Source organism: Malurus melanocephalus, unplaced genomic scaffold, assembly GCF_030028575.1.
Source record: "Malurus melanocephalus ecotype Western Australia unplaced genomic scaffold, MMel_1.1 scaffold_1047, whole genome shotgun sequence".
Lineage (NCBI taxonomy): Eukaryota > Metazoa > Chordata > Aves > Passeriformes > Maluridae > Malurus > Malurus melanocephalus.
The window spans coordinates 63513-80308 of NW_026624279.1; the positions used below are offsets into that span (position 1 = coordinate 63513).

The 16796-nt window shown below is 50.1% G+C and overlaps 1 protein-coding gene across 1 annotated transcript in view; it reads right to left on the reverse strand.

Annotated features, from left to right (window-relative positions):
• Window positions 1-1865, reverse strand: part of LACTBL1 (lactamase beta like 1) — a 14285-nt gene extending 12420 nt beyond the window's left edge. The window contains exon 1 of the mRNA XM_057386768.1: window positions 1731-1865. Within this exon, the coding sequence (XP_057242751.1) occupies window positions 1731-1836 (106 nt within the window). The 5' untranslated portion in view covers window positions 1837-1865. The remainder of the gene's footprint in view (window positions 1-1730) is intronic.
• Between the last annotated feature and the right edge of the window lie 14931 nt (window positions 1866-16796).

A 16796-nucleotide genomic window follows, 5' to 3' on the forward strand; every position in this document is an offset into this window, starting at 1 on the left:
AGAAAGAAAGAAAGAAAGAAAGAAAGAAAGAAAGAAAGAAAGAAAGAAAGAAAGAAAGAAAGAAAGAAAGAAAGAAAGAAAGAAAGAAAGAAAGAGAAAGGACAAAGGAGAAGGCAAAAGGGAAAAATAGAAGGAGAAAATAGTGATGACAAGGCAATGTATTGTACGGGACATTGGGAAGTGCGAGTGCCACCTGACATCCAGCACTAACGACACTTGGTGGGCTGCACAGCTGCTCCATTCATTGTCTCCTGAATCAGCTGCATCCTGTATATCCCACAGACAGCTTAAATTTTTGTGGTCAGCAAAGATCTTTAAACTCGAAGAGAGATGGGAACTCCCTTTCTCAGAGGCATTGTTTTCCCATCTGCAGCTCATAAACACAGCTACCTCTGTCATCTGGGAACAAAATGCCATCTTCTGGTTTACCAGGTGAACATGAAGCATCAGAAATAGGGGTGAGATGAGAAATGGTACTGGGAAATCTTGGAGATGAGCAGGGATGCCTGCAGGAGCTGACAGGCAGCCTGGTACTCTGTGATAAAAACTTTGGGTTTGAAACCATTTCAGACCTTGGTCTCTGAAATGCCTCTGGCCTTTCACCGTGGATTTTATGCCACCTTTCAGCTACCTAAAGCTCAGATCCATTGAMACTGTGCTTATTTAATTCTAGCACATGCAGTGTCTTGGGAGGATTGGTTGAGTTTGTGACAATCAACAGAGGAGGTCACGGAGATGCTCCAAGGGCTGGAGACCCTCCAGAGCCAGGCTGGGAGAGCTGGGGGTGCTCACCTGGAGAAGAGAAGGCTCCAGGGAGAGCTCAGAGCCCTTTCCAGGGCCTAAAGAGGCTCCAGGAGAGCTGGAGAGGGACTGGGGACAAGGGATGGAGGGACAGGACACAGGSAAYGGCTTCCCACTGCCAGAGGGCAGGGATAGATGGGATATTGGGAAGGAATTGTTCCCTGTGAGGGTGGGGAGGCCCTGGCACAGGGTGCCCAGAGAAGCTGTGGCTGCCCCTGGATCCCTGGCAGTGCCCAAGGCCAGGCTGGATGGGGCTTGGGGCACCCTGGGACAGTGGAAAGTTTTCCCTGCCCATGGCAGGGGGTGGAATGGGATGGGCTTTAAGGTCCCTCCAGCTAAAACCATTATGGGATTCTGTGATTCCAGGAATCTGTGGTGAACCAGGGGGCTTAAGGCAGTGCAACTGTCTAATATTAGAACAGGAAAGGAAGGAAACCCACAAGCTGAAGCACACGGTCAGCTGTGAAACAAAACCAGTTCTAAACTGKWGTAACTTTTACAACAGAAAAMAAARGAAAGATAAAGAATCTAAAAYAAAGATCTAGTAGTGCCTTCTTAGYAGTTAACCAAGGCTAGCCYAGRAGGATGGAGCTTCACTGGACACCAGCAGAGTGATGTGGCACCTCCATCAACCCAGCTGTCACCTCCTCTGTGGCCTTGCATTAGAAAGGACAAAACTGTAACACTGTCCAGGGAAATCCGTGGGTGGGGAAGTTCTCTTTGGGGAGAAATGGGAAGGAAGCTTTTGTCAGTCTTCCACATCTCTGTGCCACACGGTGACCAAAATGAAACCCCACTGCTACTCACGGTGACCAAAATGAAAACCCACTGCTACTCATGGTGAACAAAATGAAACCCCACTGTTACTCACGGTGACCAAAACCCACTGCTACTCATGGTGACCAAAATGAAACCCCACTGCTACTCACTGGGCTCCGCCTTGGGGAGGCTGTACTGCCACAGGAAGCAGCCGGTCATGGCCAGGGACAGCAGGAACAGGAACACGAGCAGGACGTGGGTCCACTTCACCTCCATGGCAGCGAGATTGAGGAAACCCCCACTTTTGGGTGGCTGCTGGGGATGGAGAAGGGAATGGGCTCAGAGAGAGAGAGAGAGAATACACCCCTCCCGTGTGTATCACTGGGAGTGGGGCCCCTGTGCTGTTCAGATAAGGMAAACCTTATAAAAAAAGGGCCTTGTTACCCTTGYAARACCCCTGCTCCCTTCTGTTCCTCTGGCTAACCAGAGAAGGATTCAGGGAATGATTTAGGTAAACTAGAGGAGAAAACCAAGTCACATAATCCTGGAAAACAAGTGAYAGASCTGGTATTTCTACCYRTGAGAACAYAGCATCAACAGAAKTAAGAAATTTAAACAATAGAAGGAGAAAAACAGCAACAAGGCTGCACCTGGAGTTTTTCTGARTGCTTGAATGCTTGTGCTGTAGGTGACCAGTGGTGATGTGCTGTAGTTGAGTAACAGCCAATGAATCTATTGTAGTTTAGCAGCCAATGAATGTGTAACACRAATGATAACATGCAAAGGTATATAAATGAGACTGATTCTGATTCCTAAAACAAGGTTCACCTGAATCAGAGGCCTGACAAACTTAAGATAATAAAAGCAGACAAATTTAATCCAGGCCTACAGATACATTAAAGGCAGACAAAGCCTCCTCCTGAGGCTACACCCAAAATGGACACCGAGTCACGAGATCTTCCCCTTTAATAAGTTCTGTCTCATTAACACATTGGGCCCAGATTCTCTAATGACACCTTCAGGTGTTGATGTTAACCAACCCAAACCTGCTCCCCCCAATTCTCTGTTTACAGATTTGGGGGCTCTGAGGCAGTGAAGTGTCCTTGGATTTCAGGCTCAGAGAGSAACTGCTTTGTCTAAAGACAGGACAACAGCAGCTTTAGTGCTGTGCACTGGAGAAATACAAGAATATAGATACATGAAAATACAGAAATTAAAAATCCTAAGGCATCAATTATTGGAATAAACGGCTTTGGCTCTTTTTGAGGTACTGACGTGTTCGTGTGTCGTGGCTGCCCCAGCAGTGACACTGTGCTGCACAATMAAGCTGCTGCAGGGACAGCACTCACCTGCTCTAGTGGAGGTGTCCCYGCCCATGGCAGTGGCTGGAATGGGGGAAACTTTAGGGTCCCTTCAATCAAAACCATTCTGGGATAATTCTGGCACCATTTTGCTGCACCAGAGCTGGGCAGACAGCCTGTGCTGGGGTAACTGGAGCCAGAAATGACCTCCTGGCTTTCAGTGAGTTTTGTGAGCTGTTAGCTCTCCTCCCCTTGCTGGTTCTTGTACAGCACCAACCACTCCTGCCCTCTCCCCTCCCTGCWGGTGAAGCTCACCATCCCAGCCTGGCAGGACTCTCAGGTCCACCTCTCACTTCCTCCCTTCTCAACCACCATGTCTTATTCCTGGATATCTTTCCAGCCCCGTTTTTTTCCAGAGTCCAGCATCTGTTCGTGGCAGCCACCAGCCAGACCATCTGAGCAGATCCAGCTTTTCTAGATGAATGATGGAATTTTTCACTCTGTGCTGCCCTTACCCTTCTCTGTTTTGCCTGTGCATCCCGTTCCATCATGCACCATCTGCAAGCTTGGCATTTACAGATGCCATGTTTTGGGAAACTGGCTGATATTTGAGTGTGTGCAGCTCTCACAACACTGGAGACCATCCAGGTTGGTGAGAGAACCAGATCAATGTTGATGAAAAACAAGGAACAGATGACAAATGAGGAGGTGCCTGAGCCTGAGCTGTGCTCCTTCACTGCCTGCAGGAGGTCAGGAGGGTGCTTTTGAAAGTTTGGCAATTAATGTTATAAAACATATGGCCTGCCATTTGCATCCAATATGCTCCACATTCCTAAGCTGTTTCAGGTTGTCTGGACTCACTTGTAGGATAGACAGATTGAAATATTCCCTTTAGATTTCCACACAGCCCTTCCCCCCTCCCCCCCACGTTTCTGAGACACAGGATAGTTCATGCAAAAGCTTCTGCAAATCAACTGAGCCTTGTCACTCACAGACAGGGAATCTGCAGAGCCTCTTCCAGACTCGCACATGGCTCTGTGGATCCAGCTGGGTTTTCTGGGCTTTGTTGGAATTCTAGGTTGCAGTTCCACTTTCTGCACAATAACAGAAATATATCATAATTTTTTTCCTTCTTCAGCCTGGTCAGGTATTCCCACAGGGATTTCTGAAAGCAGCTTATGTCAGGTTCTTCCACAACATAATTAAAATTCAGGGATGGCTTAAGAATGTGCCTGCAGACCCATCCACACCTGAGCCTSCCCAAGCACTCCAGGGCCATATTCCAGCCTGTGACATTTTTCTAAATAAACTAAAGCCATTCTGACACCAATCCCATTTTTGTTTGGATATACCGACCTCCTGCAGAGCCTTAGCAATCAGGAGACTTCATCACTCCAGGAGAAGGCTGTGCTGAGATCTCTCTAATCCCCCCATGCTGGCAGGGCTCAGAGTGTGCCCAAAGATGTCACCTGGAGCTGTTTCCCTGCAGCAAGGGATGGGACAGGGCTCTCTTTGCCCTGCAGTGGTCATGTAGTGACTTTCTAAGATTTAGCCCATCTCAATAACATTGAGTCCTCCACCAATCTCCAGCTCCTCTGACCATTTTTGTGCCTCTTTCCTTGCTTCACTGACAAGCCCTGATTCCTGAGTCTCGAAGAGCAAGGGGAGAGGACAGGATTTTGTGGTGTATTCCTCATCTCATGGACTCCAGACTCACTGGGCCACCAACTGAAGTCACAAAGATACCAACTTTGAGCTCATCTTTTAGCCCAAACTCATCCTTCATTCTAAACTCCATTTTGCTACTTGAGGATCATGAACGCTCTGAATGGCTTTTTCTCATTCTCTGGCCTGTGATCCAGCGGGAATGCAAAGAAACCCTGGCTGTGCCATGARCTAGAGACATAGATCTCTCCTTTATTGGTGGGACAGTAGATACCAGAAAATGTGAGAAATATTCGTCCTCCTGAGGAAATGCTTTGCCCTCCRAAGTACCTTTCAGGGAAAATACCACTTTCCCCCAGTATCTGGGATACAGTTAGGCAAGCAGATGGATAGATCCCTATAAGCACCCATCACAATTTCCAGTCCAGCACCTATGGGCTCTCACCTTTCTCTTGTTTTCCCCTCACTCGGTGTCTCTGTGACCGTCACCGCTTAGAGCACAGACACAGCAAGGCAGGGGGAGGGGGACACCGAGCCCTTAAACACATGCAAATGAATGCAAACGCATGCAGGAATGAGCACACGCAGCTTCCCACGGGGCCAGCTTAGCAGCAGGGTACATTTTTTCCCCTCTGAGCTTTGGGAAATTAGGACGGGGGGAAGGATTGGGGATTCCCCRTGGACCACCCAGGTCACTGTCCAGCCTCACCAGGATCGCTCGGTCACGGCACAGCTCAGAAAGAGCCAGAAGGACCCCCAGCCCCTCACCTACCCTCTGCAGGAGCTGTGTCAGTCCCAAAGGCTGCTGTCCCTCGTCCAGGGGTGTGGGCACCTCAGCAGCCCCATCCTGGCTGGCCTCAGCCCCGGGCAGGGGGGAGCAGGAGCCCGTGGCATCTCCCAGCGATTGCTCCGTGCCACAGCCGGGCGCTGCTCCGTCACCACYGGGACCAGCCGTGTTTGGCTCCCCAAAAGTCCTTCTCCAGGTTTATCTCCCCAGGAGTCCTGCTCTGGGTTCCCCCATCCATTTGGCCCATCCAGGCCCTCCAGAGAGTGCTGCTGATCTCCCCCGGGGAAAGGAGCTTAAGTGACAGGGACAGCATGGCGTTTGCACAGGAAAGTGCCCGAGAGATTGGATGTTAATTCTTCCTAATGCTTCTGTGYCATGTGTGGGAATCACAGCTGAAACCAAGAGGGCTTCACCATCTATTTATAGCAGCTTCATCTCCTGCTGACATCTGAACAGGAGGCGATTAAGCGGGAGAGGGCCGGTCCCTGAGCGCCTCCAGCCAGCCCTGGGAGCTGCTCCAGGGGAGGGGATGTGGGCAGCTAAGCCAGGAGCTCAGGATCTCTCTGGGCTTAACCCCGAGCAGCCTCCCGCAGTCACCCCACAATGATAATGAGAGGGTCATTCCCAGCTCCTGCGCTCACTGGGCAGGCATGGAATGGGATTTCTTGAAGGGTGRTGGGAGGTGAAGGAGGGGATCCTTACCCGCAGCTGTAAGCCCTCCATGGCTGCTCAGGGGGCTCTTCTCATCCCCTGTGCTGCTGGTCCCCACAGATAAAGGGCTCATAAACCCCTGTGGTGAAGAGGAACAAACTGTTGGTGCAGGAGAAAAGCAGAGTCAGAGCAAGGAAGTGACAAAGCCCCGAATAACAAAACCCAGCTGGGGTCAGCAGAGCAGAGGGGAGAGCCGGGATTTGGACAGGGAGATGGGGTTGGAATGAGATCTTTAATGTCCCCTCAAACACAAACCATTCCATGAGACAAACCACAGTAACCCCACGAGGTGAGTCCTCAGCCACACCTCCCCTCTCTCTGCCTCTGGTCTGGCACACCCTCGGGTTTACCCCAAGCTCTGGGACTTCCCATTTCCCTTGAAATCCTCACCTCACCTCCAAACACAAGAAACAGGAGCTTCGAGATCTTCAACGCTGACACATTTTCACCATGGCTCCTCCACAAGGTCCTTCCAGTTTCCTGCAGGGCTCCTGTGCTTTGCTCCCTCTGTGCAACCCCTTACCCTTGGGAATCACCATCACAGCCAAGGGACTGCATGGCGGGATTGGAAATGCCACGATAATGGCACCACCACCACCTTTCCCATAAAATCTCCCTCATCCATCTACCTGGCAGCSGCAATTCAATCCCCAACCCCCCCAAAACAGCTCTTACCAGCCTTGCTGCTACCTCCGGCTTCCAGCTGAGAAATTTGGGGCTGTCCTGSAGCTGCAGATGTTAAGATCATCTGAAGCACTAATCCAGCTGCCAGCCTCTCTGAGTGTGGATTAATCGGCCAGGCCTCACCCCTCCACAGGCAGCACAGCATCTGTCCAGGGATGCAGCCAGAGGGAGGATTGCTGGTGATTTYCTGGCTCCAGCAGTACTGCGGGGTGAAAAATGGGGAGCTGGAATGTGGGTATCAGYAACATGCTGTGAGCTGGAAATGTTGATRATGAGCTGCTATTATATAATATYATACTATATTAAATAATATAATATATAATATTACATTACATTATATTRTATTATAATACATTAATTACATCATATCATATMATATYATATTATATTATATTGTTATGTTAYGTCACRTCACATTATATTAWWTWWWTTAYWTTACATTACATTACATTATATYATATRTCAWATCAYATATCWAWTCWWWTMTMTWYTMTWYTATTCTATTCTATTCTATTCTATTCTATTCTATTCTATTCTATTCTATTCTATTCTATTCTWTATAAAGTACATCATAAATTCTTTCCAAAGAGGAGGGTATAGTCATGTCACCWGTTACATTCCAGATCYAGGRGGATGATGCACCTCAGGGGACCTGCCATCCTATTTCTTTTTCAGATTTTCACAGGCAGGGGCATTCTCCCCAGTACCATCCCTTCATTCCAGTATCKCCAGTAGTGGTCCAGGATCTGAGAGAGCCCAAAATACCCAGTAGGGCCAGTGCAGCCACATGTCTGTGACCCAGGGCTGTGCCCAAATTTTGGTGAATGGGGCTGCTGATGACCTCCTTGCTAATTAAAGGAGATTATGTTAATGCTCATGTTATCAGCATTATTCTACTGCGTTCAAGACACAGCTCTGTAGCAGCTACAAGGAAAATCACTGAGAAAATGAACTCTATTCCACCCAAAAGCACATCTGGGTGAGAGTTCAGAGCTTGTGACTTGAGGCTTCTGCAAATCCAGCTATTCAGGCTAAGGAAGGAAAGCTCAGCAAGCAGCTAACCCACACAGCATTATAACTGTGAGTGACTTATTCAGATTTAAAACTTACTAAGCCAAACAACTGATATTTCTCAACCGCATCTTCGAAGGAGTTGGGAGGGGCCTCCACTGAATGTTTTTTCTCTGAATCCCAGCTTAGAGAAGCCGCAGAAGGGGCATAAGAAGGTGATGTGGTGTCTAGGGCAGCCTCTCCCTCCTGCTCTCAGAGTATCTGTGTGACCAGGGAGCCACAGCCAATGCTGAACATCGAACGGGCACTGCACCCAAAGGATTTTGTGTTTCATAACACCAGCTATGGCCTCAGGCTGCAAAGGTCAATCCCTGCAACAGCTTTGGCCAGGAGTCAGTGGGATAGGGAAGCACAAAAACAAACAGCTGGCTGAGGGCTTCTCCCCCCACTCAGCTGCARATCAACACATTGACCTGCCCAGCTCCTGAGCTGCCCAGCGTGGCTGCATCTGTCTCCATTTCCAGCTAAGGAATGCYGCATTCCCAGGTATTTTACACAGGTTTTCCTGGAGTAGAGGGCCAGAATGCCTGTCAGCTTCTCTCCAGCTGAATTAATTTTCCATCCCTGCCCAGAAACATCCTTTGGCACTGATGTGACTAATGCAGAGACTGGAAACCAGCAATATGGGAAATTCCACCTGCACGGAGCCCTTTCCCTCCTGCAGCACCTACTGGGCCCTGCCATGCCTCTCCTGCTTCCAGAAACTCCTTCCTCTTTTCCAGTTCCTCTCCCACCCATTTCCCTGGCTGAATTTGGGGTTGCATTTTGCTACCCTGCATGGGCTCTCACAGGAAGGATTTGGGGAAGTGTCACACGCTGATCCCAGGGCAYTGGTCCCAGGCARCTCYRTGGCCAAGGCTGAGCCCACCACTGAAGCTGGAGGTGCCTCTGTGAAAATATTTCAGAAAGGGACAAAAATCCAGCTGTGAGGATGTGCTGGTTTGAAAGCAAATCAGCGGGGAGASTACCCCCACACAAATATGTTGCAAAAGATTCTAAGTCAGAACTGCAATTTGATAGGAAAAAAATATAAAGTAAAGGCAATAATACAGAGATAACAGCTTAAACTGACAGAGTCAGAATACAACCTGACACTCTGTTGGGCAGGCTGGTGGCTGCAGTCCCGTTGGAATGATGGATTTGGTCTTCTCAAAGCGGTGATCCTGTAGGCAGATCAAATCTGTCTCTGGAGGTCCAGTGGTGTTTCTCAGCTCCTCTCCTCTGGGAATACAGTGGGAGAAGTGTCCCAGTGTTCCAGAGCCTCAGCTGATATTCCTATAGGGATGTCCAGTTCCTCCTCTCTGGGCAGGACACCTCCCAATGGGATGATGGAATTCCATGGGTCATTCCCAGAGCCCTCGATGGCCCATGAGCAAAGATGGCCCCCCAGAGGGTGTTATCAGGGCTGAATCATGCTGGAGATAAAGAGCTCTGTCCTACCTGGTTTAACAGCTTATGGGGATAGTGATTGAATACAGACTGCTTTGGTTACACCTTCCATGGAACCTAAGAGAGAGGAAAAGGGAAGAGCAAAGTGAGAAGCAAAAGAGGAGCAGCAGNGCAGAGATGGCCCCCCAGAGGGTGTTATCAGGGCTGAATCATGCTGGAGATAAAGAGCTCTGCCCTACCTGGTTTAACAGCTTATGGGGATGGTGATTGAATACAGACTGCTTTGGTTACACCTTCCATGGAACCTAAGAGAGAGGAAAAGGGAAGAGCAAAGTGAGAAGCTAAAGAGGAGCAGCAAGGTGGGGCAGGAGGGGCTCCATGGGGCTGTAGATTTCCCCTGCAGCCCAAGGAGGGCTCAGGGCAGGGCAGATGTTCCTGGACACATGGAGGGGGCCATGMYGTGGCAGATACYCACACAGAATCTYGCGTGGAACYGCTCCAGGGGAAATGGGTATTCCTRAAGGAAACYCAGCCCACAAAGGACCATACTGCAGGAGGTTTTCCTGAAGGATTGCAGCCTGTGGGGTTCCCATGCTGGAGCCCAGGAAAGGGGAGGAGGAAAGAACAACAGGGAGAAACCACTTTGTGCTGTTCTTGACCTGCTGCCCTCCATCTCCCCTACACGACTTTTTTGGAGGGGGATTATTTTAGGGGAGTTTGGAGTGAAGAAGCAAAACTGAATCTGAGAAAGTAGTGGGGAAGAAAGATCTTGGTTTAATGTTTGCGTTTCCCACTACACAAATTTTAATGGCATTAGATTTCAATTGGCAATAAAATTGCCTTGCCCCAAACTGTGTCTGTTTTTACCTGCACCAGCAACTGGTGACTTCCCCATCTTAACCCAGCGAACGAGTTTTCTTGCTCTTTTTTTCCCCCAATTTTTACCCCATTCCTGCTGAGGGAGGGGGCAGCTGGGTGGGAATTCTGCTGTCAGCCAAGGCTCCCTCATCACTACAACTATGGCAGRGGCTKGAAATGAGATGAACTTTAAGGTTCTTTCYACCCCAAACCCTTCTRACATTCCACAGTTCCATGATGACAATATACATAACGAAAAGCTTTGCCCTATGGCTTTCCTCCAGTACTGTTCTTCAATCTCTCTGCCTTGAAGGGTATTCCTGCCATTTTCCTGCCATTTTCCTGCCAAAAGATACATCCATAGGTGTTCAAGAAGGCCCCAGCAGTGCCCAGCCCTGGTTCAGAGCAGATCCCCATGCAAGGAAACACGGCCAAGTCTGGTTTTGCTGGCTAGAGGGGACAGGTGCGGACATTTTGAGGTCAGATTTTTGTACTGGCTGGAAGAAAAAGCACCTCAAAYGAAACAGGCTGAGCAGATGAGTCAGGTGTTTGAGTAGTTAGAGAAGGATTGAAGAGACGAACAAGGATGAACGGCCCAGGCAGTGTCTGATGCTGGGAGAGCAGTGACACAGCCCAGGACAGGGGCTCGGCTGCCCTGTCCCCTCCTCCCAGGGCTGTCACTCTCTCACAGGGACACGGGGGGCTGCTGAGGAAGGTGATTGTCAGCTCTAATTGCCCTTCTCTCCTTGCAGCCCTTTGAACCAGGAGCRGGGCGAGGGGGGCTCTCCCCCATCCACGGCCCCACATTGCAGAGCCCAGCCAGGACTTTGTTGTCCCACTGGGTGTCCTTTGTGTCCCACCAGGCACCATTGTCAGCTTTGTGTCCTGCTACCAGCTGGTTCATTTTATTGATGGTTTTGTGCGGTTGAAGTGAGCTTTCAAAGTCAAAAGATGGAGCAGAATTGCAGAGGGGCTCCTGCATCCAGGATTAGTGGTGATGGCTCCGATGGCTGTGGAGGGGGTGGCCAGCAGTGCCACTTGCTGTCATTGCCCTGCTCAGGGGATCAGGAAGGAAGAGTCAGAAGCCTGGGAGGAAATATTTCATACTAGAGACAGCCRGGACAGGTTTTCAAAGGTTTTTGCAAAATGAGTAATACAGAGGCACAGTGGTTTTACTCTTTTGTGATACCAAGACCCTGGGATTTGGGGTTGTGTTGAAAAAAATGTTTATCAAGAGATTTGTGATAAAATCAAACAAAACAGGGAATGAGGGAATGCTGCTCCCTGCTAAGGAATGGATGTGCTACACTGTGTTCCAAGAGGATTTGTCATGGCCCAGGCCAGCCTCACCTGGAGCCTCCCCATCCCTGCCCTGCCCCTTGGCCCAAAGAGCTGCGTTTGAGCTCCAGACCTGAGCCTTTGGTGCTTGCCTGGGATTTGCTGTAACTCTGCTGGTCCCCAGGGCAGCTGTCCCCACCCCCTGGCTGCGGATCCCGCTGACCCTGATCCTGGTGTGGGAATTGTCACTGGACCTGCCCCGCCCTCACAACCCCTCGATGATGGAGATTCCTGATTGCTCCTCCCTCCCCATGGGGCTGGTGCTGCTCTGCCCCCCTCGCTCCAGTAGCCTGAGGCTGGTGGGGTTCTGCCCCACCCCATGGCACTGGTGGGGTCTCTGCCCCTCCCCATGGCACTGGTGGGGTCTCTGCCCCTCCCCATGGCACTGGTGGGGTCTCTGCCCCACCCCATGGCACTGGTGGGGTCTCTGCCCCTCCCCATGGCACTGGTGGGGTCTCAGCCCCTCCAGCCAGGCCCCATCCTGGCTCCCAGCTCACGGTCCCTTGGGAAGCACGGAGCCCTCTGGCTCCTTGACAAGAGTAAACTCCTTTTTTGTACATTTCATTTACTTGATGCATTTACAGAAAATGAGAGGTTTTTTTATCTTTCTCAACTTGCCCACACATTGAGATGAATTACCCCTGCTCCTGGGCTTTCACCCAGACAGTAAAGGCACCCTTCTGGGATGTCAGAACCTCCCTGACTGCCCGCAGGTCTTTAACACACAAGAGAGTTCAGTCTTTGTGCCACTGAAAAATTCCAGGCTGCCTCTGGGCACTGTGAGCTTGGAGATGTTCCGAGGGCTGGATCCAGGCTGGGAGAGCTGGGGGTGCTCACCTGGAGAAGAGAAGGATCCAGGGAGAGCTCAGAGCCYCTTSCAGRGCCTAAAGGGGCTCCAGGAGAGCTGGAGAGGGACTGGGGACAAGGGATGGAGGGACAGGATGAGGGGGACAGAAGTGAAAGGAATGAGAAGGGAGTGTCTTTACAAACAAACTCTGACTCTGGGGGTAAGAYAAGGCCAATACAGGCAGATAGAAGGAAACAATAGGAAGGATTTCCATTGGAATTCCACTTATTCCACTGATTGATTTATTCCAGTCTATGTTAATAGACTATAAGAGCAGAGACTCAGAAATGTATGTTGAAAAGGGGCAATGTATGACAGAAGGGGGGTTTCATCAGGCGTTTTGGGGAGCCTGTACCTCTCAAGCACCTCAGTCAAAGGGGAAAGAGAGAGGGAACTGTGGCCGGGAAATTGGGATAAAAGAGGCTGTGTCCTCTTTGAATTTGAGAGACCCCATGGGAAATGCCCATGGCCTCTCCCTTTATTCATGAATAAAGTTGCGAGACTCCTCTGTCTCCTTTTTGGACATAAACCTCTGGTGYTTGTGGATTAATTTTCCTGACAGAAGGCAGGGATAGATGGGATATTGGGAAGGAATTGTTCCCTGTGAGGGTGGGAGGCCCTGGCACAGGGTGCCCAGAGCAGCTGTGGCTGCCCCTGGATCCCTGGCAGTGTCCCAGGCCAGGTTGGATGGGGTTTGGAACACCCTGGGACAGTGGAAGGTGTCGCTGCCATGGCAGAGGTGCAGCTGGATGAGCTTTAAAGTCCCTTCCCATCCAAACCATCCTGGAATTCTGTGATTCTGTGACCAATCCCTGCAGCAAAGCCCCCGTGCTGGGTCCCCTTGGTCTGTGCAGCGACAGCAGAGCCGCCCCCATCCCGCGCTGGGGCTGTCACAGCTGGACCCAGCTCCAGCTCCCGCTCCTCTCTCACAGCAGCTCTGGAGCCTGCAGGGAGCTGCGTTTGCACGGAGCCCTTTCAAAGCTGTCTCATTAACTGCCCGCCAGCAGCCAGCTCGCTGATAATGGGGATCGCCTCTGGAAGCTGCAGCCCCATAGCAACAAGGAGTTTAAGGGCTATTATCCCTAAAGGAAGGACACAGGGCTGGTAATCCACCTCGTGCCTCTAGCAAAGGCCCTTGGAAATTATGATTTCCCAGTGCAGATAAGGCAGGAAAACACACACAGTCACAGGAGTGTTAAAATGACACAGCCTGGCCTGGTGGTGCAGTTTTTAACATTTCAAAATACTGGTGATTTTAAAATTTTTTGAAATCGTGGAGTCAAGTGAAGATACAGGAAACCTTTAAGTGTTTTAAAAATTGAAAGGTGTTAATCTTCCTTACAAGAAACAGTGRGAAACCTGTTTTCAAGGACAGGACTCACTATACCTGGTCTCCTGCAGAGACTTTTGGCACCTTGTGCTTGTACTCGTTTCACTCTTAAATTGAGTAAGTTTTTCCTGTGTGTCCCATTGCACAGGAGGACAAAATCCCATAATCCCAGATTGTTTTGGGTTGGAAGGGACCTGAATGCTCATCCCATCCCACCCCTGCTGTGGGCAGGGACACCTTCCGCTGTCGCTGTTGGGGTGACCATGACACACAAGCATGTCAGTGCCTTGTAAAGGGCAAAAAGCCATTTATTCCAAAAAATCAGTCTCATTTATACACTTTTGTATGTTATCATTTGTGTTACATATTCATTGGCTACTAAACTGCTACAACATACTACTATTGATCACCTACAGCACAAACATTGAGAAAAACATCAGGTGCAGAATTGTTGCTGTTTTTCTCCTATTTAAAATTCTTACTTCTGTTGATGCTACATTCTCACAGGTAGAAATACCAGCTCTATCACTTGTTTTCCAGGGATATGTGGCTTGGTTTTCACCTCTAGGTTTCCTAAATCATTCCCTAATCCTTCTCTGGTTAGCCAAAGTAACAGAAGGGAGCAGGGGTCTTACAAGGGTAATAAGGCCCTTGTTTTATAAGGTTTTCCTTATCTGCAACACCAGACAGCTCCAAGCCCCATCCACTAGGACATTGCCAGGGATCCAGGAGCAGCCACAGCTTCTCTGGGCAGCCTGAGCCCACTGCCACTGTCCCTTCTCTGCACCCAAATCTGATTCTGTCTGTTGTGGGTTAAGATTTCTCCTTTTGTTTCCTTTCTTGGGAAATTTTTTTTTCCCATTTTGTTGCTGGGATACACTGATTGCCAGGTCATCCTTTTGATGGCAGGGTGATTAGTAAAGACAATAAGACTTACACCGCACCCAAATGATCTTGCTAAGTACTGGGAGGGGGTGTGTGTGGGTGTGGTGGGGGGGAGGGGGTGTGGGTGGGAATAACTATATATCCTGCCCTGCTTGGCTCAGAGGGAGGTTGGCCTGCTACCTGTGGAGAGGAGCTCAACTGCTCTTTTCTGCAGAGTCCAGCATCTCCACTCGTTGGTTCCTGTTTTGCTGCACTGAGATCTTCTGCCCCTGTGCCCTGCCTGGGACCCCTGAGATTCGTGCTGCGGTGGTTAAAGGAGCACTGAGATCGGCGTTTCTGCTGTGAGTTTGCAGAGGAACTTTTTCTCCATCCATCTCTGCCGGTTTGTGCCCGTCCTTGGCCACGTGGGCGATCTGGGTGTATCTCTGTGTGAGGCTGTCACTGAGTTTGTGATTGGGCTGGTTGTTGCTATTGTTGTTATTACTTATTTCACTTTGTTACGCATATATATTAGTAAAAATTGTTATTCCCTTTCCCCCATATTCTTGCCTGGAAGCCTGCGATTTTTTCAAAGCTATAATAATTTGGAGGGAAGGGGGGGTCATATCCACCACTCCAAGGGGGGTCCCTGCCTTCATTGGCAAACACCTGTCTTTCAAACTGAGACACTGTCCCCTCTTCAGGCAGTGGAAGGAGCAATGAGCACTCCACCTCCACCCCAGTGACCTTCCCCTGGGTCCATAAGGAAGCTCTGGTGTGACTCTGCTCAGCTCTGGCTCTGTGATCTTGGTGCCCCAGCTCTCACCATTTCCTTCCCCATCAATTTAGGAAAACACACCCTTTGTTGCTCCAAAGGTGACACATTTTAATGCAGTTTTGTTAACATTAAAGAGGGCAGAGCCAGGTGAGGATGGGCTATGCTCCCAGGGAACAGGACAGAAATAGAGGAAACAGGCCTCAGGTTGTGCCAGGGGACGGTTAGGCTGGATATTGGGAAAATTCCTCATGGAAAGAGTGGCCAGCCATCAGCACAGGCTGTCCAGGGCAGTGGGGGAGTCACCATCTCTGGGGGTGTTCAAATCCGTGTGAATGTGGCACTTGGGGATGTGCCTGATGGGTGGACCTGGCAGTGCTGGGTTGATGGTTGAGTTCAAAGACCTTAGAAAGCTTTTCCAACCAAAACGACTGGAATGATTTATTAATTAATTAAATAATTAATTCCCTGTCTACCCACCCAGCAGCTCCATCACCCCTGCCATGGGCAGCAGTGGGTTTCTTTGAGTTTCCTTGGCCATGAAGGCTGAGTTTGGTCAGGCCCTGCCCATCTCCAGCCAGGATGAGTTCCCACCATGAGCTGTCCCAGGTGTCCCTGTGACACCACCCACTCTGTCACTCCTTTTCCTGTCTGTCCCTGTCCACAGTTTGCAGGGACAAACCAGCAGAGTTTGGAGCTATGGAGGGGCTGGGAAAAGGGGAATCTCAGTTTTCCTGGGTGGAGAGCAAATGGCCAGAGAGGCTGCAGGGCAGGAGGGRGGTGGGAGCTGAGGGGAAGGGACAAACCCTGGAGAGGGCTGAGAGCAACCAGAAGAGAAGGTATTGGTGGACACACAACTGGCCATGACTGCCTTACAGCCATGCGGGTTTTAGGATTGTTTCCCCACTTTTGCAGCTCTGGGGATCACATCCCCTGCTTTTTTTCTGTGCCAGTGGGGCTGCAGAATGCTCTGAATTTTTTTGTGATGAAAGCAGCATTTCCCCCACTGTCATCACAGGACTCGAGAGCTGGAAAACATTGACTATTATAAGAGATACAATAAGCTTTTACTATCACTGTACATCCTGTCTAGAGTGGATAGGAGGGTTGAGCTCTGTGTCTCCCTGAAGAGCCACCCAGCCCAGCCTGCTGGGGACCAGGTGATGCCAGGGAGGGCATTCAGCACAGCTGGGCTCCTTCTCCTCAGAGCTGCACCCTCTGGTGTATTCCAGAATGCTGGACCTGCTGTCTGGGTGCCTCYCAACCTCACCTTCGAGCCAAAGAGACACCAGGGTGCAGATCACCACTGCAACCATTGCCACAGGTGTGCAAAACCAGTGACTGTGAGAAAAAAGAGGTAATTCAATTTTTCAATTTTTATTTTAAATAATTCGATAATTCTTAAAAGACCAGCTTGGAAAGCTGCAGCTCCAATGGCAATGAGTGCAGGGAAGTTTCCCCTTCCCTGGCCCACAGGAGGATGGGGATTGGGCAGGGGCTGAGGAAGGAGTCCCTAAAGCCTGGGAGCACGGGATGATCTCTGTGCTGGGCTCCAGCTGGGTTTGTGCAGCCCCTTCCCTCTCCAGGCACCCCTGCTACCCCAGCAGAGCCTGCCA